This window comes from Erithacus rubecula, assembly GCF_903797595.1.
Source record: "Erithacus rubecula genome assembly, chromosome: 2".
Lineage (NCBI taxonomy): Eukaryota > Metazoa > Chordata > Aves > Passeriformes > Muscicapidae > Erithacus > Erithacus rubecula.
Genome location: NC_136685.1, coordinates 79,761,379 through 79,781,618, shown reverse-complemented (window position 1 = coordinate 79,781,618; position 20,240 = coordinate 79,761,379). Strand labels below are relative to the sequence as shown.

The following is a 20,240-nucleotide window of genomic DNA, read 5'->3' as shown; positions in this document are numbered from 1 at the left end:
CCTGGCGGCTCTCCCGGGAGCGCAGCCGGCGCCCCAGGCGGCGGAGCGGCGGCAGCAGGCGCCGGCGGGCCAGCGGCAGCAGGCGGGCGAGCAGGGCGCGCAGCAGCGGGGCGGCCAGCGGCGGGGCGGGCATGCTGGCCCCCGAGCCTGCGGGCACAGCGGCACTCCCCCGGCTGACTGCAGTAGCGGGGGTGCTCGGCAGCTCCTCGCGGTTTGGAAGTTGGGGGGTCCGCGCCCCCCTGAGAGCGGGGGCTGCTCGAGGGAGAAGCACTGGAGGGGCTCCTTCCCGCTGCACTCCCCGGTCGCTCTTACCCTCTTTGGGAGCCTTCCTGCTCCGGGACACCACTCAGCTCTTTCTCCCCGAGCAGCCCGGACTGCTCAGCTTCCCCAGCGTGAGCCTGCCACCAGCCCAAATGACAGGAGCAGCTCCAGAGCAAGGGACGACAAAAAACCCCCAGCTGTTCATTTAAATGCCCCCTCCTTTCAGGCCCGACACACACTCCCTGAAAGTGATACTGCTTCACAGCCGAGGCCCCATTTGTTGGGGTGGCAGTGTAGGGGAGAGAAGGGGGGCGAGGGAGAGTCAATATCTGTCCACCACAGAAATGTGGGCTGGCAGGGTGGGGTTCTGTTTCACTACAAGGCTTTGCCATAGCTCTTGAGCAGGCAGCTGAATCCAAAGTATGCTCGCCTGTCATTCCTTGCTGGTGCCAGAAATTGTCACCCTGCTCCCATAAGGGCCAGGTGTGCCAACAAGGAGAGTTGGCAAGGGATGCCTAAGGTGCGATACACTGAGGAGCAGTTGGGTACTCCGCTGAGAAAGAGCTTTGATTTGGCTCCATGTGTGGCTCAAAAGCAGGATAGTAAGGAGTGTCCTGCACTTCCCAGATGTGTTCCAGTGTTTCCAAGTTGAGTTAGTTTGGGGCAAGCAGCCAGGAAAGCACAAGCTAGCCAGAGTGAGGGTGCAGGCAGGAAGGTGCATGGCCATGTCTGTGCCCTTCTACTTCCCTCCTCTGCCGAACTTTTGTTTTGTTCCTGGTGGATGTCTGTCTTCATTTCTTCCCCTTGTTCCCTTCCAAAACCCTGCCAAGGCCCTACTTTTGGCTCTCGCCCAAGAAGAATTTAGGAGAATGAACAGACACAAGGGACCAAAAGCAACTGCTCCATTTCCCTGCCTGCCTGCTGCAAGCTGTCCCTTGCCCAGTAAGTCCCATCCAAGGGTGGTTAGTTCAGCCAGAGCGACCTTTCCCAGCCCCACAGATTCTTCCCAGGGAGCCAGCCATGGATGAGGAAAGCAGGCTGGCCATGCCTCAGCACAGGACACCATGTGCTGAAAGCAGAAACAGCTCCCCGATGGCCCCAGAGCTCTGAGGGCCGGGGTTGACGTCAGCCCCTTGGGACTGGCCTCCCGGAGGCTCCGGGTGTGCCGTGGTCAGAGGGCTGTGCCGTGCGCTGCCGCCAGCTCCGTCCTGCCCGCCTCATGGGGAGCAGCAGAGCTCACACCAAGGAAGCAGGAGCCAAAACTTGGCTGCAGCCATGTCAGGGTTTATGTTTCTCCAGGAGGGAGCATCTCCCCTTCCATCAAGGAGGCAGCGGGTGAGGTGCTTGGCCTGCTCTTGAGACTCCTGGGTTCGCTGTGCTGCAGCCAATCCTGCCTAAGCCTTGCTTAGTGCCTTGATTTCCCCAGCAGTACAGCTCTACTGGGAATATCCTCTCCTTGCAGCATCCTAGCTCTGAGCAGGCTGGGGACCACTGGGATGAAAATGCAACATCCCAGGTCAGCGTGACTGATGACAGTAATGGAGGAAAGAGGATATCTTATTTCCTGGGGAGCCTTTTCCTAGCAAAAACCCTGCCTGAACTAGGAGAACTGATCATCCTTCCATCCATACTGAGGGAATCCTGTGCTCCAGTCCCAGAGGGAAAGGGAGCTACTGACCAGGTGCTCAGATGTTGCGGCACATTCCTGGGAGCGTTGCCTATGAGTGTTACATTGTTGTTGTATCTGAGTGTAATGTTGCCGAGATACACAAGGGAGTGGATGGAAAATTCTTTGGGAACAAAGAGGCTGTAGTATGTGCCTGTGCAGAAACCTGTTCGTTCCTGGGGAGGGAGCACAGGAGGCTCTCACCCTGCTTTGAGAGCCAGGTGCTTGCAACATCTGATCACTTGGAAGAAGGTGGGGCAGGGTTTAATTGACAAGCTCTTGGGACTCATAGAAAGGCAGATTTTTGTCTCTTCCAAAAATGCAGAGATCTTGCCAAGTCTCTTTCGCCATCTGGAAGGTCAGGGTCCTTAGCCTCCAACTGGGCAAAAGTACAGCCTAGGGAGATGAAGGGATATAAACTTGCTCCTCTGTCGAATCATGCACAGTGCTGGAAAGAGAATGTAACCTTGAAAAAACCCAAAATCTCACTATTGTCTGCTTCAAAACGCAAGATTTAGGGCAACAGAGTCCTGCCCGTGTGCTTCCTAGCCGAAGACATGTAGAGCCTTGCTGTAACTTCTCTGGTCCATGGAGGACTTTCTGGTCCTGCAATCACTGCTCTGTCTCTCAATACTTTTTACTTGTCTATGTTTCATCCCTCTCCACCAAGGGACTCAGAATTCCTCACCAGATGGTTGGCTTATGTTTTACTGGTTATGTGTCAAGACCACTTCCTTTCAGGCATCCGTTTTCTTTATTGTATCAATTACACAACCATGTATCACCTATTAAATGATGGGAAGGGCTGAGATCCACTCCCTGAGCCTAAACAGGGCCTGTACACCCCTCCATTCTACTTATTTCTCTCAGATGATCAGTTAATAGGCTGGACACCAGCAAACAAGGAGCAGGAGATTCCCTGGGGCAGTATGAGGATGATTTGGGCTTCTGGAAAGCCTGTGGGTGGAGCAATGCTGGTGAGATAGCAGGGCTGGAAGCAGCTCACACAGGGGTCTGTCCTCAGGGTGGTGTCAGGAATGTGCAGAGCTGTCCTCATGTCTTCTCCTCCCTGCCATCCCAAAGCCTTGAGAATTCAGCTTGTCCAAAGCCCAGCCCCTTCCTTGCTGCTGAGCACAGGTGAGCTCACAGCCCACTGGGCACATCCTGGGGCTGGAGCCAGCCACCACCTCCATCTCCTCTGGGAGAGGATGGACCCGTTGGGAGGCCACCTCAGAGGGTCACAGGCGTGTGACATGCCAGCATCTGGACAGGAGATGGCACTGCTACCTCCTGGTACAGCTCCTCTTAGTTGCTGCTGCTCTTCTAAGGAGGGAATATCCTCCAAGCAGTCCCGTGCCCCATCACACAATAGGCAAATCTGGCACCGCTTAGGCCACCCCTTCCATGAGTGACCTGCCAGCACTCAGCCTGCTCCCAGAACAGCATCTCTGCTCCGTGGGAGGGCAACCATCGGCACCTGCTGATGCCAGAATAGGCTGTTGCATGATAAAATCTCCATAGGATTCAGCAGGGATCCTGGGAAGAAGGGCATCTTCACAAGATGTAGGAGATTTGCTGCAAATCTTGCTCTGGGCAGCACTGGGAGCTCTCAGAAATGACAAGGGGAGGAAGATGAGAGGGAGGAAGCCCAAAAGTATTTTGGTTTTAGGAAACCTCATCCTTCTGTCAGGAATTCCAGAAGGTGCTGGTGATGGAGACAGTGGTGGCACCCAAGCACCCAGCCCTGTATGGGAGGAGCAGAGGCCATTCCTACTGAGGAGGGATGTAAGTGCTATAAATAGGTTGTTTAATGCTCTGTGGCCAGGCCTTGGAAAGCCCCAGCCCATGCACATTCCCTGCTGCTGGCACTGGGATGGCAGCTGTTGAAAAAGGCCGAATCCAGCAGCTGCTAGCTGGTGCTCCTGGCCCCTGCCCCAAGTCCCAGCCCTCCTGCTTCCCTCCTGGGATGGCTGAGCCTTAGCATCCCTTGGCACAGGTGCTGAGGCTTACTAGTGTGATGTTGGTGCTGCTTCCTGAGCCAGCAGTGACTGCAGGACACTGCTGGTACCGGAGGGACAAGGAGGATGAGGAGAGGGCTTTCCTCCCTGATATCCCTTGCAGACAGCCGTGCCTGGGTGGGAGCTGTGGGGCCATGCCAGAGTCAGCTGCTGCCCACCCACGGGCCCTCAGCTGTGGCTCTCCCCAGCCCCAGCTTGAGATGCTGCCTGGGCCCCCCAGCCCGTCTGTGCTCAGACAAAGGCCCCTTGTGCCCGGGGAATGACATTCCTGCAGCCGTGGGCCGGGGCACAGTGAATGTAGCCAAGGGGGAGAGGCCAGAGCCCAGCTGCTGGGGCAGCTGCTGGGGCCAGGTGGGGATGGGCTGCGGTCTGACCCCCCTCCTGTGCCTGGGGATGGACATGAGCAGCTGCTGGGAGAGGGGGAACCCCCAGGAAGGGCAGGCAGCTCTGGGCTGCGGGAAGCAGAGCCATGTGAGGTGCAGGAGATTCTGGGATGCTGGGGAGCAGGAGCAGTGGTGCTGTGCATCCATGGGAGCTGCTGGCTCACCCAGCACACACTTATGGGATAGGCAGAAGTAGGGTGAGCTGGCTTTTGCTGCCTAGTGCCTGTCCCAAGACAAATCCAGAGCTAAGAGCAGCTTTGGTCACATCTGGCCCCGTTGCTACTTGCCTCACCTCATTTAAGGCCTCTCTCTGCTGGGCATCTTCCTTGTCCCATTTGCAAGGAGGGGGATAAGCCAGGCTACTGTTAGTGGCATGAGCTGGCAGCTGGGGAAGCCCTCCCTGCTGACCCTCTGCTGATACTGGCCTGCCAGCTGCCAGGGCCAGCGAGGGAAGGGATCTGCCAGCTGGCACCAGAGGAGGGAGGGATGGGGCTTCTGGTAAGGCTACGCCAGGGGCACCTGTCACCCCAAAGCCAGGGTGTCACCATGCCCTACAATTGGGCCTGTGTGTGTGTGTGATGAGGCCCTGCAGCTGGGACAGCCCTGCCTGCCTGCACCCCTGTTCTGTCCCACCTGAACCTTGTTCTGCAGGGCATTTGGGACTGCATGGAGGAGCAGGAAGCCTGGACTGGTGAGCCCTAAGCTCACCACCCAGGGAGACAGCTCAGCTCACAGGTAGTCAAGAGACAAGCACATGCAGCCCACCTCCACCCAGCCCTGGGGAGCCTTGTGAGGCAGCTGGGGGGCTGTTTCTTCCTGCCAGCACATCTTAGCTCCTGTCTGTGCTCTGAGCCAGGTTGGCTTGCCCCAGAACTGGGTGCTGCCCCACTGTGGGGACACTGATTCCAGACAGCTGGGCTGGTCCAAAGGCTACCCATATAAGGGATATTGGGATGTTGGGATGGATAAGGTATCCAGGGTCATTCCTCTTAAAAATGCTGAGCACCCCTGGGCCATCCCAGCTGCAATGTCCTTCTGGAGTGTGAATAAGGAGCAGGATGCACTGACAGCAAGTCCTGCTCTGACCCATGCTATGAAAAGCCCCACCATCCAGCACTCCACTGCCATTTTCATGGAAAACTTTCTGCTTCTAGCTGTAACTGGTATGACCTCAAAGGAAGCAGGGGAAAACATTCACTTTCCCACAGGCTGTATCCAGAGAAGAAATAAACCTCTTTTGGTCCTGTTCCAGGGTCCAGAGTTCCAGTCTCCTCTCCACTTCCACCAGCTCCATTGTTAACTCCATCCTATCCTCTTTCCCCTCCCTTTCTTTAAGAGCAGTGCTCCCTTCCCTCTCTCTTACATGGTGCTGCCCCATGTGTCATCGTTGAGATACTCCTGCAAAGGAAGAGGCAAGTTTTTAAAGTCCTAGGGAATGTGGATGTCTCCAGCCCCACAGCAAGACTGCCCAGATGGTGCTGCTCCACCTGTGCCCCAGGGCAAGCAGCCTGACCTGGGCTTGGCTCTGCACCAGACCATGGTGAGCAGAGGGAGGACACAGAGCCCAAGAAACCCCCCAGACCTCAGGTCTAACAGATCTGTTTATTCCTGGAGAGAACAGTGAGCAGGGTGAGGAAGCAGAGCTGCCGAGCAGGCAGCAGTGGTTATTGCTGCAGGTGCATCCTCCAGTGACAACAGGGGTCTGGGGGAAGCAAACTGCCTGCCTGCCTCTACAGGGCAGGGGACGGGCCCTCGCCCACTGCCAGGCTGGAGCCACCCCATTACCCCAGAAGAAGGTTGAGGGCAATGGAGTAGCACAAAGAAGTGCAAATATGTTGGCACTAGAGACCATCCACACTGGGCAAAGGAGCCCAAGCTGAGAGCAGAGTGTTACAGTGTGGGAGGATGAGGGATTGGGAGAAAAAACCCAGCTCTGTGCCAAAGACCCTCCTAAACCACCACCCCTTGCTCTCTGGAGGAAGGCATTGCCTCTTGGGTGCTGTATCCCCAGCCCTGCTGTGGGCCATGACCAAGGGCAGCAGATGTGCCAGGAGCTCCCAGGGATGGGAGGGGAGGCCAGGCTGCTGTGACAGTGATGGCATAGCCGTGCCTGTGTGGGCAAGAGGAGCTGCAGCTGCACGCAGGGTCATGTGTGTTCCCATGACAGAGGAGCCCCAAAACATTCAGTGCTTGAGTTGCAGGGCTAGGCCCAGTTGTGGGCACAGGCAGGGGCATGGAGGTGGAAGGGATGTGCTGAAGGCCACGCAGAGAAGAGCCAGCAGGCTCCACGCTTTGGTCGCGCTTAGTGGTGGTAAGTACGGTGCAAGGGCTTCATGATATTGAGTATGGCCATTCCTCCTCCCAGAAGGCCACTGTGGCTCCCTCAGGAACCTGCTGCCTGAGCAAGGCAATAGTGCTGATGCTCCCAGGAGTGGGTGCACAGATAGGCAATGTGTGCCAGAGGGGATGGGTCAGCACTAGAGCAAGTGCCTATGAGTGTCCTCCCCCTCGTGCCCCAGCAGCTGCCTCCCTGCTCTGCAGCTGGCCCCCAGCCAGCCACCCTGCAGGGATTCACAGGTACCCCATGCTGCTCACCCTCCTCCTGTTCTGGGGTGACAGGGAGCAAGGGGGAGTGGAAAGAAGTCCAGCCCAGAAGAGGAGAAGGGAATCCCCTGCCTGCCTTGACCCCTGGTCCACTGGAGAGGATGGCGTGAGGCTTGCTAGGAGGCAGGGCTGGTGGCTCAGCGTGGGATGGAGCAAGGGGAGAAGAGTATCCTGTATCCATAGATCCAAGGGGAGGCACTTGGAGTGGGCCTGGCCTGTTGGGGTGTCCCAGCTGCAGCAGATCTGTCATAACTCCTAGCCACACATGGTCAGCAGCAGCCACTGGGAAGGAGAGGGAGAAGGGATGAGCAGGGTGCATTTCTGGCACGTCCTCATTGAGTCAATTTTAACAGCCCTCCAAGAAACACTGGGCCTGCAGCAGTCCTCTTTATTCATCTTGATCTTTTCTGGGTTCTTCCCCTACCTAGGTCTTTCTACCACCCACCCCAGATGCCCCATTCACCCTAATGTTGTGTCCCCTTGTTTTCCACCTCAACTTTCCCTGGGATGAATTCTCACCTCAGAAAGGTTCATGACAGCAGTGCCAGTGCCTTCAGGGTCCATGCTACGAAAAAACCCTGCAGGGACACAAGCAGAGTGAGCAACACATCTCTCTGTTCTGCCCTCCCTGCCCCAGGCACGTCACTCACTGAACATGGTCTCCAGCTTCAGGAGGCAGCACACAAAGTTGTCAAAGTCCACGCCCATGTCATTGTCTGCATAGCGGGCCACCACCACCTGATGCAGCTTGTTGTTCAGCTTGAAACCTGCAAGGCAGAGAGCAGTCAGCCTCCAGGGAGGCGTGAGAGCAGGGTGTAGTTGTGAAAGTCCATGCACCCACACAAAAGTCCACCAACCCACCCAAGGAAGTGACCACCCGTGTCCAGCCTCAATAGGAAGGAGGGATGCTCTCCCTGCAGCCATATATGACTAGTTAGTTCACTGATCCACCCCAGGCTTTTGCTTTGCCAGGATGGGGTTCTGCAGGTCAGAGGAGGACAGAGGGTGGGACCATCTTGTGTCCATCTCTAACTCTGAGGCTCCAGCACTTGGCACAGTTGTGATGCAGAAAGCCTGGTGCATACACGGGCCACACCTCACTACAACAGGTGGGCTTCAAGCATGCAATACAGGCTGGCTACACTCTTCTCCTGCTGTTTGGGACAGGACTGTGACAGCAGGAGCCCCCTCCCCAGCCTCCAGCCCAGTCCCATCCTTCTCCAGACGTACCGGCTGACTCTAGAGCCATGCGCATCTCATAGGAGCTCATGGTGCCCGACTTATCCAGGTCATACTGGCGATAGATTGTCTGCAAAAACATCACAGAGGACATGAAGGGAACATGCTCCTGTGGCCTCCAGGCTGCCTGTCCCCGCTCCTTGCTGCCCCAGGAGGGGTGCTGCCCCTGTGCAATGCACCATGCCCCCTCTCCTCCTCACCAGCCAGCTCCGGATCTTGTTCCACAGGATCTGGAACTCCACCAGGCCAAGGCGGGCACTGCCATCTTTCTGGGGAGCAAAGGGTCAAGGAATTTAAAGCAGCCAGGGAAGGGTGGGGGTACAAAGGCAAAGCTGCCAGACCCCAGGAACAGGAGGTAAGAAAAGCCTGGACACACTTGGCCTGCCCAATTTTTCCCCCAACCTTCCCCTCTATCCTGCAGTATCAGCAAAGAGCCTGCAACCCTGCAAGGAAAGGGTAACACTTGAACTAGCAGCCATGCCACTCCCTGGGGGCAGCTGTGACACTGCTGTAGGAAGCAGACTGCTGTGCTATCCTTGGACCACAGCTGGGCTGGCCTGCAGCAAAAAGGAATGTTGTGGGGCCAGGCTGGAAAAGGGCTCAAAGGTGCTCCTTGCCTGATCCCCCAGCTGCATGTCCTTGTACAAGCAGGACACTGGCCATGGCTCCTGTCACTTGACTCATTCACAACAGCTGGACATGAAAGAAGCCCAACAGCCCTTTTTCCCTTTCAGGCGTGCCTCCAAGGCTGGGTGGCACAACAGCACTAGGCACATCAGGTTATGGAGCCCATGGGAAGTGAAACACAGGAACTTCCTCCTGAAGGTGAAACTAGAAGGCATGGGGTGGGGCTGTACTGGCTTTTGGTGGGAGAGCCAGGGCCCAAGCAAGCAGGGAAAGTGATGGTGCTTGCCAAAACACCTGCTGCTAAAGTTGAAGAGTGCAGGGCAGGTGGACCTGAAGCCATAAGGACCGACCCCTTCCTTTCTTCCCCCAGTTAAACAGCTTCAGCACTGCTGGAAAGCCAAGCTCCAGCTCCAAGACAAGTCTTGTTTCTTGCAGGCTGAGCACCACGAAACTGGCCCTGGCCCACAGCACCAAGAGGATACGTCCATCAGGTTGACCATGTTGCGGCAGGAGTCCAGGCTGAACCCATCCGTTTTCAGATCTTTGTCTGAGAAGAAAGGAGGAAACTCAACCATCAAACCCAACCTGCTGAGCAAGTCTGGGCTGCAGGGAGCAAGGGATAGGAAGAGTAGTGCTTACGTCTAGAGATGACTCTGTTCAGGATAGTCCGAAGCTCAAAGACGTTGATTTCCAAGTCCTGGAGCAGAAGCAGAGTTAGCATCACCCCTTGCCCGCTCTCCACCCCACTTGTGGCCATTGTCCCTCTTCTGCCTTAACATCTCTGCCTTAGTAGCAAAGCATGAGGATGCCATTACATTTCTTATACAACCAGAAGAGTTTTGGTCACAGCTGGATGCTCTTCCCCAAATCTGCCCCTGTCAAACCATCCCTGCAGGCAGCCGGGCTGAGCCACAGCAAAGATGGACTTGTCTGCAGGATGGGACTGAGCAAGTGTGAACTCCCACAGCCAGAGGTTCGGTCCTGTCCCCTCCCCTCCCCACAGGGCCTTCCAGATCTTGGTGCAGCCATACCCACCTCCCCTGCCAACTGCTGGAACATGTTCTTGAAGCTGTCCTCTATGTCATCCTCAGTTATTTCCTCCTGGGGTGATGCAAACCAGAAAGAAGAGGTTAGTGGTCAAACCCAGGCTCTGCCCTGCCTTCCAGGCTCAATAAATGCCAACTGGAAAACTTTGTTCTTCTCATCTTTGTTAATTCCCACATCTCCATCACCCCAACCTTGCCAGCCCCGATGCAAAGTGGTGGCTCCTACCTCATCTGCCAGATCTGCCGTGACCTCCTCATCCAGCTCCCTGGGGAGAACAGAAAGGGGAAAGCACAGCGGTGAGCAGGGTCCCCAGGCAGCAGGCAGCCTGCAGAGGGGAACACCCCCTGCTCCCAGCCCGGGGTGTCCCTGCCAGGCCGGGACTCACGCCGTGTCCGACTGCTTCTCGGTGAAGACGCGCAGCACGAAGTCGGCCTCCTTGTGCGGCTCGAAGGTGGAGGGCACGATGATGTACTCGCCGGGCGGCAGCCGGATCTGGTTGCTCACCTCCCGCAGGTTGATGAAGGTCTCGGAGCGCGCCCGGGACTGGTTCCGCAGGAAGAAGTCCTTCTTCAGGTGCACGTTCTGCATGCCCTGGGCCTGGGGAAGGAAGGTGCTTGTGGACCACGATGGCAAGCGCCCACAGGGAGTGGCGGGACCAGCGCCAGCCCCGTCAGGTAGGACAGCCCTGCCCTGCCCATCCAGTAGGAGCCATCCCTCCCTCCCAGCTGGAGGTGCGCCCAGCACCCACTAGCACCCTAGCCACGGCCAGTGCTGTGGGAGCTCCCAAGGCACCAGATGGATCCAACCCATTTTTGCCCAGTCTTGTGCTTCCCTCCAAGATTTGGTAGGCTCTGACAGCTCAGGACGTACCTCCTCAGGAACCTGCAGACAGGAGGGAAAAAGAGGAAAAAATCAGAATCCCAGTACCTGCCCCATCCCTTACAGCTGCAGGGAGGACAGGATGGGGCACATCAGCCCACAGCTGGTCAAAGCTGGTGGAAAATATTTTCTCGAGGACTGGGGTTGAGGTGGAACTGGCAGGCTGAGCCTGTCCCAAGGATGAAGCCCTGGGGCGGGCAGGGGTTACCTCGTAGACAGCAAAGCCGATGGTGTGCATGTCACCTCCCACCCGCCGCTCCCGCCGCCGGTGCTTCTGCATCAGAGCCACCAGGAAGCTGCAGGCCACCTCATCGTCCCCAGGGTCATCATCTTCCTCCAGCAACTTGATCTTAAACTGGGGGTTGATCCAGAACGTGGCTGGGAGGAAGGGGATGTGCGGATGAGACCCCTGGTTTCACCAAGCTGCACGAGCACAGGTGGGGAGGCCGGAGGTACCTGGGTGATTCCTGCAGCCCCCGGCAGTGCTGCCCCGGCGCCACGTGCCCTCGAACACCTGTGTGTGCCACCTGCTCAGCTCATCCTTGGTCAGGGCATCGGGGGTCAGGTTGCAGATCTCCAGCCTGGAGAACTCCCTCATGAAGTCCCGGAAAGACATCCTGTGGGAGGCAAGAGGGGCTGAGGCCAGGGCACTGCTGGGGGGAGGGAGGAGAGCACAAGCAGCTCTGGACCCAGCTAACATTTTAGGAGAATTAAGTGACAGTAACATCTTTTACCCTAAACAGCTTATTTAAATCCTCATGTTGGGTTTGGGTAAGATGGGATATTTACTCTTCCTAGATGTTTATTTTGTGTTTAGTTGGCCTGAATTTCCTTCAAGGGAGGAAAATCATTAACTAGATCAGATGAGAAAATACTGGCAAGCTCTCCAGTGCTGGAAAGCCAGCTCATACAGGCAGCTCATGCGCTTCAGGGGAAGCATGACTGCAGGATCTCTCCCCAGCTCCTCTGCTACTTTCTGGACTGGGTGCTGAAATAGAGCAGCACCCACAGGGAGTGGTGGAAGCCACTTTCCTCCAGCACTCACCAGAACTCTCCATCCTCCATCTTCAGTTGCAGCTCTTCCCTCTGGTCAGGATCAATGTTGTTCCACTCAGAGGAACTGAAATAGCAGGAGAGAGACAATGAGACAGGGACTCCTGAGAGCACTGCAGAGCTCAACTCCTCTCTCTGATGCCAAGGGCTGTGCACACTGTGAGCTTCCCCTCAGCAGTGCCCCGTGCCTGACTGCTGTGTGTGCAGCGCTTGCTGGCCTGCCAGAACGAGACTGCCATCCCTCCTGTCCTGCTTACCCATCACTCCAGGCTCCAGTCCACTCCACCTGACCCCAGGGGTTCCTGATGCGGATGAGTTGTTCTTGCTGACCCCGGTAGTTCACCTGCCAGACACCAGACACATGAGGTGGAGCCCAGGCCACTTGCCAGGCTGCTATTGCCATTAAAGTCTAATCTAGGTGACTCACATCTCTGAAGGCTGTGACAGAATAAGCATGGCCCTTCACCAGCTTCTTGAAGGTCACTGCTTCCATATCAAAAGCGCTTGTGATCTGAGGAGAACGTGTAATGCTCAAGTCAATAGGACTGAATTCATGTAGTCTTGTCCCTACCCCTTCCCTCCACTGTGTGGAGAATTCTCCTTGCTTTGCACTGCTCCAGCCAAGAGAAGTAGCAGGTAGCAGTTCCCTGTGTTCAAAGGCTGCTGATTACGGAAAATTTAAGACAGTTTCCTTAACAGAGGGCCCCAAAGGTCTGTCAAGGAACCACCCACACTTCAGAATTTAAAAGCCCTGCTCCAGGTAATTTGCTGATGCAAAACATGGCTCGTCCTGCACTTGAGATGAACAACCCCACTCCATCCAAAGGCGCCCATTCACAGCAGCTGGGCTGCAGCAGCACAGTGCTGTGCCAGCCTGGCTCTGCAGAGAGGGCAGTGGTGGTCACTCACGTCGATGGAGCAGCCCAGCAGGGAGCCCCTCTCCAGCGCCTTGCGGATGATGTGGCCCATGTTGCGCGGCGGCCGCTTCAGGTCGTACATCTCCGCCACGCCGCCCGTAAAGTCCTCGAAGCCCTCGGTGGTGCTGCCCCCTGAGAGCGACTCGTAGCAGCCGTTCAGCCTGAGGGATGCATGAGGAGACAGGCAGCTAGCAGCTGCAGCCCCCAGCACAAGCAGGGCCAGCGACACTAGAGACTCCCTTCCCTCCACCCTGCACCTGGAGGTGCCCTACCCCACACGTGCCCACCTGCCCACATGGCCACCACAGGGATACCCACTTGGCACAGCCTTGAGATACCCACTTGGCATAGGCCTTCTCCAGCAGAGCGCTCCAGAACTCGGTGCACTCCGCTGAGTGCACGAACAGAAGTTCCCCATCCTTGGTGGGCAGCAGGTCATCCACCACCACGTCCACCCACTCACCGAACTGCCAGATCTGGGGGGTGAGGAGAGAGTGGGGTGAGCTCAGAGCATCACGTGGCTCATCCCTACCCCAGAGGGATGTCCTCCACCCACCACCCTCGCCTCTGCCACAGCCCATCAGCTGTGGATGGACCAAAGCTCCCCGCCCACCTGGAAGTGAAAGATGCCAGCATAGTCCTCCTGGAAGCTCTGTCCATGGGGCACCACGCGGTGCAGGAGCTCCTCGTTGAGCGTGAGGGAGCCAATGGCAGCCAGCAGCCAGCAGTCGCCTGGGGAAGGAGAGGAAGATGCTATGAGTACCTATCACCTCCCTAGCTGGGAGGGGAGGTGATGGATGTTTAGGAGACCATGGTGTGCTCTCCTTGCAAATGTTTGGGGCTACCCAGCTCAAAAAGTCCATGGAAAAAACAGAGAAGGTCCAGCAACGAGAACTCAGGGATCCAGGCTTGCTCAGCCTGCCCACAGAGAGGAGTATTAGCTCAAGGCAGCAGGGAATGCTCCTCCCTCACCTGGAGCCTGTGTCCAGACCACCACACACAGTCAGCACCAACAGCCCCCTCCTGCAGCCATTTATCTGGACCCTCCTGGAACTCATTCATATGACTGCCCTCCTTATCTCAGACAGCAAGTTCTGCAGCAGAATTACACTTCGTATGTAAAAAGCCATATTAGCAAGCAAGCAGTTTCCTGCTGCTACCCCAGCTTCTCAAACAGGCAATACCACTGCCCTTTTCCTTCTGTGTGATCTTAACCACAAGTGCTGCTCCAGGCCAGCACTGAGGTTTAAATACTTTACCTTGATTCTCTTTTCTCTTTTGCCTTTGAAGCCTTTCACACCTTAGCCTTGAACCTGGATAATCTGTAACTAGGCTGTGGTTTGACAAAATGCCATTTCTGAACTTTTAACAACCACATGAACACTACCACAATGCTTGGGTCTGTTATGCACTCCAGTTGCCACCTCAAGTTTGTCCTAATTACTGGATATATTAAATGTAGTCAGCCCTGAAAACAGCATGCTAAATGTGCTAAGGTATACAGTACTCCCAATCAAGTGCCCTGTTTGCTTCCAATCAGGACAACACTGTCTGTGATACCAAGATCTCTTTCTGATGACCACAAAATCCCAGTGGCAGTTCAACTCTGCTAGCCTACCTAGACCATTAACACTTCTTTCCTTGCTTCAGTGCCTTCACTTTGAGAGCCACCCCTGGAGAAAAGACAAATCATCACTTGTACACCTCTCAGTTCCTTTCTGCCACACCACAATTCTTCACAAGCACTTTGTCACCACCACCACCTCAGTTTGTTACTTTCATGAAGCCGCTATTCCTCACCATTTACCAATGCAGGGAGCTCTTTGGAGCAGCACCTGGCATTATTGTCAGCATGTGTTAGGCATGGATGCACCCAGAATCTCCATTGATCTTAGCATGATCAAGCTGTGCACACATCAACTCATTTTTGTGGAGCTTTAACCTAGAGCCAACAGGAGGCACAGGATGCCCCCGACTTGCATTTTCCACCTCACAGAATGGAAAGGGCCACCCAACCCTCCCCTCACTACTGTCTGGACCAAAGTCCAGGGATGAAGCTTCAACACTCACCCAGAGCCCCCTGGCAGATGTCTGTCCGGGTGGCACCGCCCACGATGAACTGAGGGTCATCCACTAATTCCTGTAGAAGGACAGAATCAGATGCTGGTGCTGGATCTTGGCAGGGCCTGGGCTTTAGTAGGGCTGGCACCCACTGCAGCTCTGACTCAAGGGAAATGGTATATGGTCCCTGTGAGATGTACCCCACCTGCCTTCTGCTAGGGAAGGCTGCTTGACTGCAACCCCAAGGCCATCACAGTAAGGCAAAACAAGATCTGCTGTATCCATGGGAGGACAAGGCTGGATGACACTCCCCTTGCCCTTATGGCACCAGGGGATATGCACTCTCAAAAGCCCCAGCTACTGACGGTGACACATCCATGCCATGACACCTAGAAGCAACAACACAACCTAGCTGTTTTGAAGCCTGCAGCGTGCTGGCCAGAGGAAGCAGTGCCTGCTAGACACAGTGTTTTTCTGAGCAGACACTCATGGGCAATGGCTCTGGACCCTTGGGAAAGGGGCTCTGCAGCACTCCAGGGACTTTGAGCACTGAGGGGTGCCAGCAAGGGCCAGTCTGCAACTCAGCACACCACGTCAGTGCAGAGTGCAGGGTAGGGATGCCAGCCCAGCCTGAGAAGAAGCAAGGCCAGCACTTACCGAGGGACGCTTCCACTCCACTCCCCGCGTCTTGCTGGAGTGCGGCCCCAGCTCCTTGAATCCAAGGGCAGACGGGCCAGCTGGGAACTGGGGATCCCTGAAGAGACTGCCACTCTCAATGCACTGCTGCTTGAGGACCTCATAGTCCTGGTTGAGGTACTTGATGGCGTTGTTGTGCCGGCCGAGCCCCTCGGCTCTCAGGCGGTCTCTCTCCACGCGAGCAGCCATGCCGCCAAAGGGCATCATAGCCGGGCACCAGCACCGCTACCTCCCGCTCCGCTCCCTGCAACACAGCGGCACGGCCACGCTGAGGCTCTCCCTGGGGACATCAGCCAACACTCGGAGCCAGGCTTGGAGGCTGGATCCCCAGTGCCCCACCGCTGCCACAGCAGGAACCTTCTCCAGCAGCGCTGGCCCGGCGCAGTGAGCCCAGCGACACGCAGGGCACTCCAGGGCGGGCACACACACACCGGAGAACCGCCCAGACCCCATCCCCAGCAGCAGCCCCGTTCTGAGCCCTGTCCTCCAGCCCGGCCGCTGTGCCCTGCTGTCTTTAGGGGACACCGAGGGGAAACAGCAGCACTGAGCGCTGGCTGGAAGGAGGCAGCCCCGCAGCACATAGGTCCTGTCCCCGCTACGCCAAAAGGCTGAGCCCGGAGGAATTCCAGACACTTTCCAACCTCGTCAGCCTCTCCTCCCGGCGCAGCTTTCCGGGTTCTTCCCTCGTCCCGGCTCCTCCTCACCCGTCAGCGTCCGCCCGCAGCTTCTCCCACCCCCAGGGGCCTCTCCCTCTCCTTTTCCCTCTTCTCCGAAAGCCGGCCCGGCTGCCTGAGCACTGAGTCAATCGGGCCGGGCAGGGAGGAGCCCAGCGGGGGGCACACAGCTCCAGCTGTGGGGCCAGAGAAGGACAGGGAAGGAAGAGGCGGGACGGCACACACACACACAGGGAGGATGACTCAAGGCTGCTGACCGTCAGTGGAGCAGCCTGCTGGGAGATATCGGGGAGGGATTGCGGAGTTCAGCGGGCACCAGGACAGCGGGGCCGGACAGACACCGCTGAGTCCCCAGGCCGCACCTCGCCAGCCCTGCAGGTGCCACCACCACCAGCCACTGGCACCTGCCCCACTCCCCAGCCATCTCAGCTCCCGCTTGGCTGGGCTGGTGCCGAATACTTCAGAGGTTTCTCCATATGAGAAAGTGGCGCAGTCCTTGGATAAATAAGCCAGGAGCCAGCAACCCACTCAGAGCAGCGAACTCGAATGCCAGTGCTGGCCCTCTCCCGCCCCAGTACCCTATCCCAGGGGAGCAGGGTGCAGCCTGGCTCCAAAGAGGCGCCTTTCTTTGTCCTGAAATGCTGTGATAGCTAGTGGGAAGGCAGGCAACAGTGAAGAGGGTGCAAACTCCTGGCACAAGCACAGAGCATAAACTTGGCTGCTAACCCATGTGGGTGTCCTAGCCAGAAGCTTTTCAGAAGAAAAAAAATCTACTCTTCCCCATCACTCTGCCTGCTCTGGGATGCTCTGGACCCACTACCCTTCTCCAGGGCAGTGCCAGCCCTTCTCTCCTCTATGATGGTCTCAAATCTATGGAGCTCCTCCTATGTCTCCTGCCCCGCAGCCAGCACCGTGGCAGTCTCTCCCAGTGGGAAGGCACTCGGTGCCTGCAGAGCTGGCAGGATGGCTTCTGCAGTCCCAGTCACTGCCCAGAACACGGGGGGCCAGAGGAAGTACAGCTGCCCACACTGCCTCCAGATCCCACCTCCCCACTTCCCCAGCACTCACACCACAACCTGCCAATGGTCAGGAAACTTCCCTTGCCCATAGCCCCTGGCAGGTTCCCTGCACCCTTTCCCACCCGACCTACCAGCAGTGGCCATGGCTGCGGACATGGGGTGCTCTGTGCAGACACGGGCACCGTACGAGTTATTCTTAGCTCTGTGGCTCAAAATACTCGGGAAGGCTGTGCTCAGCGGCAGACGGAGGTCACGCAAGCGCAGAGCAAAGGAAAGCATTTCAGACCCCAGAATGGGAGAGGAACCACATGGGTCTTTAAAGCAATGTGGTCAGCTGCTGACACCTCCCCAGCTTATGCCGAGGGACACTGCAGGTCCTCCACGAAGGAGGAATGGGTGTGACGGGACAAGCCAAGCCCCCAGGGCAGCTTTCCACCACAGGTGACATCCTACTACAATATGATGCTTTCCAGTACTCGAGGCACCTCTAATCCCTCCCAGGTGGGAGCAAAATGGCACACTGGATCCTGCAGGGTCCCTGACACCTTGTGCACTTTAACGCATACTGCAAAACCCTTCGGCAGCATCATTGTTGAAGTCCAGCCAAAAATCTTTGCAGAACTCTGGTTTGCCAGCTGCTCTTGCAAATCAACGGAAGTGGGGAGTTCCCTTCCTCAAAACCAGCCCTGACACACGGCATCCTGCCGCATACTCATCTCGGGGCAAGGCATCGCAGCGCCCATGGCATCCCACAGTGCTCAAGCAGCTCCCAGGGCCTTTCCAGCCCTCCGGATGACAAAGACCCTTGTTTCTCACAGGCTCCCCTTTATTTACCGCATCCCTTTGACGGGATGCGGACTTGGCTTTGGGGTTGGCAGCGCATCCCGGGAGGCTGCGGTATTCAATTTACTCGCCGCCCCGACTGGGAAGCCTCTGGGTCTCTGCGGATGCGTTACCTAATGCAAAAATCCCGGCAGACAGAAAGGGAATGGGAGGGGTAGGCATGTCTAGATAAGCTTAGAAAACAGAGGAAGCAGCCAGGGAGGGGGAGACGGACAGAGCCGCAGCCACGGGTTCCCCCCGGTGCTTATTCCCATCCTGGGGGTCGGATAAGGGTGAGGATGGGGGGATGGACTTACGGAAGCTGCTGCCGCCACCGCCCTGCCCGCTTCGGCTCGGCCCGGCCCAGCCCAGCCCAGCCCGGCTCGGTACAGCCCCGCGGAAGGTGGAGTTTCGGCGGGCAGGGCGTACGAGCAAAGCCGGGAGGGCACTGGGAGGGGGAATTAAAGGAGCAGTGACAGTTTACAGACACTGGGAGGGGATTATGGATCGAGGGTGATGGTGAGGTTCTGTCTGCTGTCACCCTCTCCCAGCTCCCAGGGATGGAAGGGTGCCGCCGGGATGGGCGTGCTCCTCTTCCTCCATTGTTCTGAGGAAAGGGTTGGGTGCATACGGAAACCGGAGCTGCAAGGAAAAAGCAAGCAACTTTCCCCGAGGAATGGATTTGCGGGTCACTGCTCCACACTGTCGGCACCGCGGCGTGGCTGGCTGAAGCTCTGTACTGCACCTTGTCCCCAGGACTTGTTGACCTTCTGGTGCCACGACTGAGTACGAGGGTCCCACCGGATATCTCAGACTGTTGTGTCCCTTCTTCCCCTCCCTCGTGCCTGGGGGGACTGTGCCCGCACCACCTCAGTCCTTAAAGTCCAGGTCAACAATGCCACCAGCAGCAGCTGGCCTCGCTGCTGGGTGCCAGCAGGTTCCTTTCCGGACAGGTCCCACTGCCCTGGGGTTTCCACAGCCACAGTGGTGCTGCCCCTGCTTGCCCTCCGTGACTCACAGTGCAGCTATGCTGGGTGGTGCTGTTACCAGCGGGCATGGCTACACAGGGCTTGGCTCCATACCCTGTGTGTTCAACACGGCTTTGCCTGGCATGGCATGGCTCAGCTTGGCCTGCTGTGGCTTAGCCCAGCATATCTGACATGGCCAGGTCTGGCACCAGCAGCTCAGCTCAGCTCAGCCCCATCCCAGGAAAGAAGCTCTGTATTGCCATTCTTTTGCTGCCAGGGCTGAACAGGGTGACCCTAAAGGGCGTCACCAAGCCTGGAGCTCCCTCTCCCTTCCTGGTGCCTGCTGGCAGCTGGGGAGGCTGTGCCCATACAGACTCAGTGCAGCAGCTGGCACTGAGCCTGTGGGAGCCCAGGCCTCACCCCAGGAGGTAAATCCTTCCCAAGCAGGGAGCAGGTTGCACATGGAGCCAGGAGCCAAGTCCCTTGCCTGAGGGAAGGGCAACCCAAACATTTAAAACCAGCTGTAGCATGGTCCTGCTGCTGCACGCACAAGGGACCAGTCCAGTCCTGGCCAGCACCCACTAGAGCTGCCCTATCCCTGTACAGAGGATAGAGGCAACTTGTTCTGCCCAGCCTTGGGCTGCCCTGCTCTGAGTTGTTGCCAGGGTTGCTGGAAGTGTAAGGGGGTCCCTCCCTGCTGGGGACATTATTTAGCTCTGCACAGAACTGCAGGCAGCACTGTGCTTTCAAAGAGCAAGAGGCCTGTAGTGCCAGGGCTTGTTCCTGCTTTGGGTTTGTGCCCATCCTTGTGATCCTGTTGTCCTGTTCAGCTCCTGTCTTATTACCCTTCAGTGGCCTCCAAAGCTGCTTTCACAGATCCCTCCCCTGAGGCAGGAGACAGCTCCTCAATAATCCTGTCAGAAAGGCTGTCTCATGTCCTTCTCCCTATGCTTGGAAGCTATTTCCCTAACACCTGCAAAATCCCTATGCACTTTCCATGTTTCCTTCCCTCAAGCTTTCCTTTGCAGTAATGGCTGCAGGGACTTGGCAGCAAGCACGGTTCTTCTTTCTGTCTGCAGTTCTTTGTTCTCTGGCATTGCCTCTTCCCTTGTCCTTTGGCTGTGGGCAGGGGGATCTTCTGTCCCGTCAGCGCTGCACTGCTGCACACGAAGCCACGGGGTCTGATCACAGGGAGGCGGGGACGGAGCTGGGGTCACTTGTCCGTCTCTCAGCAGCCCACGCCCGGCCTCGCCTCTCCATTGTGCCATCCTCCGAGCAACGAGCAGCGGCCGCAGCACGCAGCAGG

The 20,240-nt window shown here is 57.1% G+C and overlaps 1 protein-coding gene across 1 annotated transcript; it reads right to left on the bottom strand.

The window, feature by feature from the left end:
- Positions 1 to 5,912: 5,912 nt before the first annotated feature.
- Positions 5,913 to 18,429, bottom strand: CAPN11 (calpain 11). The gene is made up of 22 exons (XM_079298503.1): positions 18,284 to 18,429; positions 15,413 to 15,695; positions 14,765 to 14,834; positions 13,308 to 13,426; positions 13,037 to 13,170; positions 12,687 to 12,855; positions 12,205 to 12,288; positions 12,035 to 12,120; positions 11,770 to 11,844; positions 11,181 to 11,341; positions 10,933 to 11,102; positions 10,716 to 10,727; positions 10,231 to 10,442; positions 10,071 to 10,110; positions 9,834 to 9,899; positions 9,438 to 9,495; positions 9,281 to 9,345; positions 8,372 to 8,440; positions 8,163 to 8,241; positions 7,583 to 7,699; positions 7,452 to 7,510; positions 5,913 to 7,214 (listed from the first exon to the last, which is right to left on the bottom strand). Exons 2-22 carry the CDS (start codon positions 15,656 to 15,658, stop codon positions 7,188 to 7,190), a joined length of 2,118 nt encoding a protein of 705 aa, XP_079154629.1. The 5' UTR covers positions 15,659 to 15,695; positions 18,284 to 18,429; the 3' UTR covers positions 5,913 to 7,187.
- Positions 18,430 to 20,240: the final 1,811 nt, after the last annotated feature.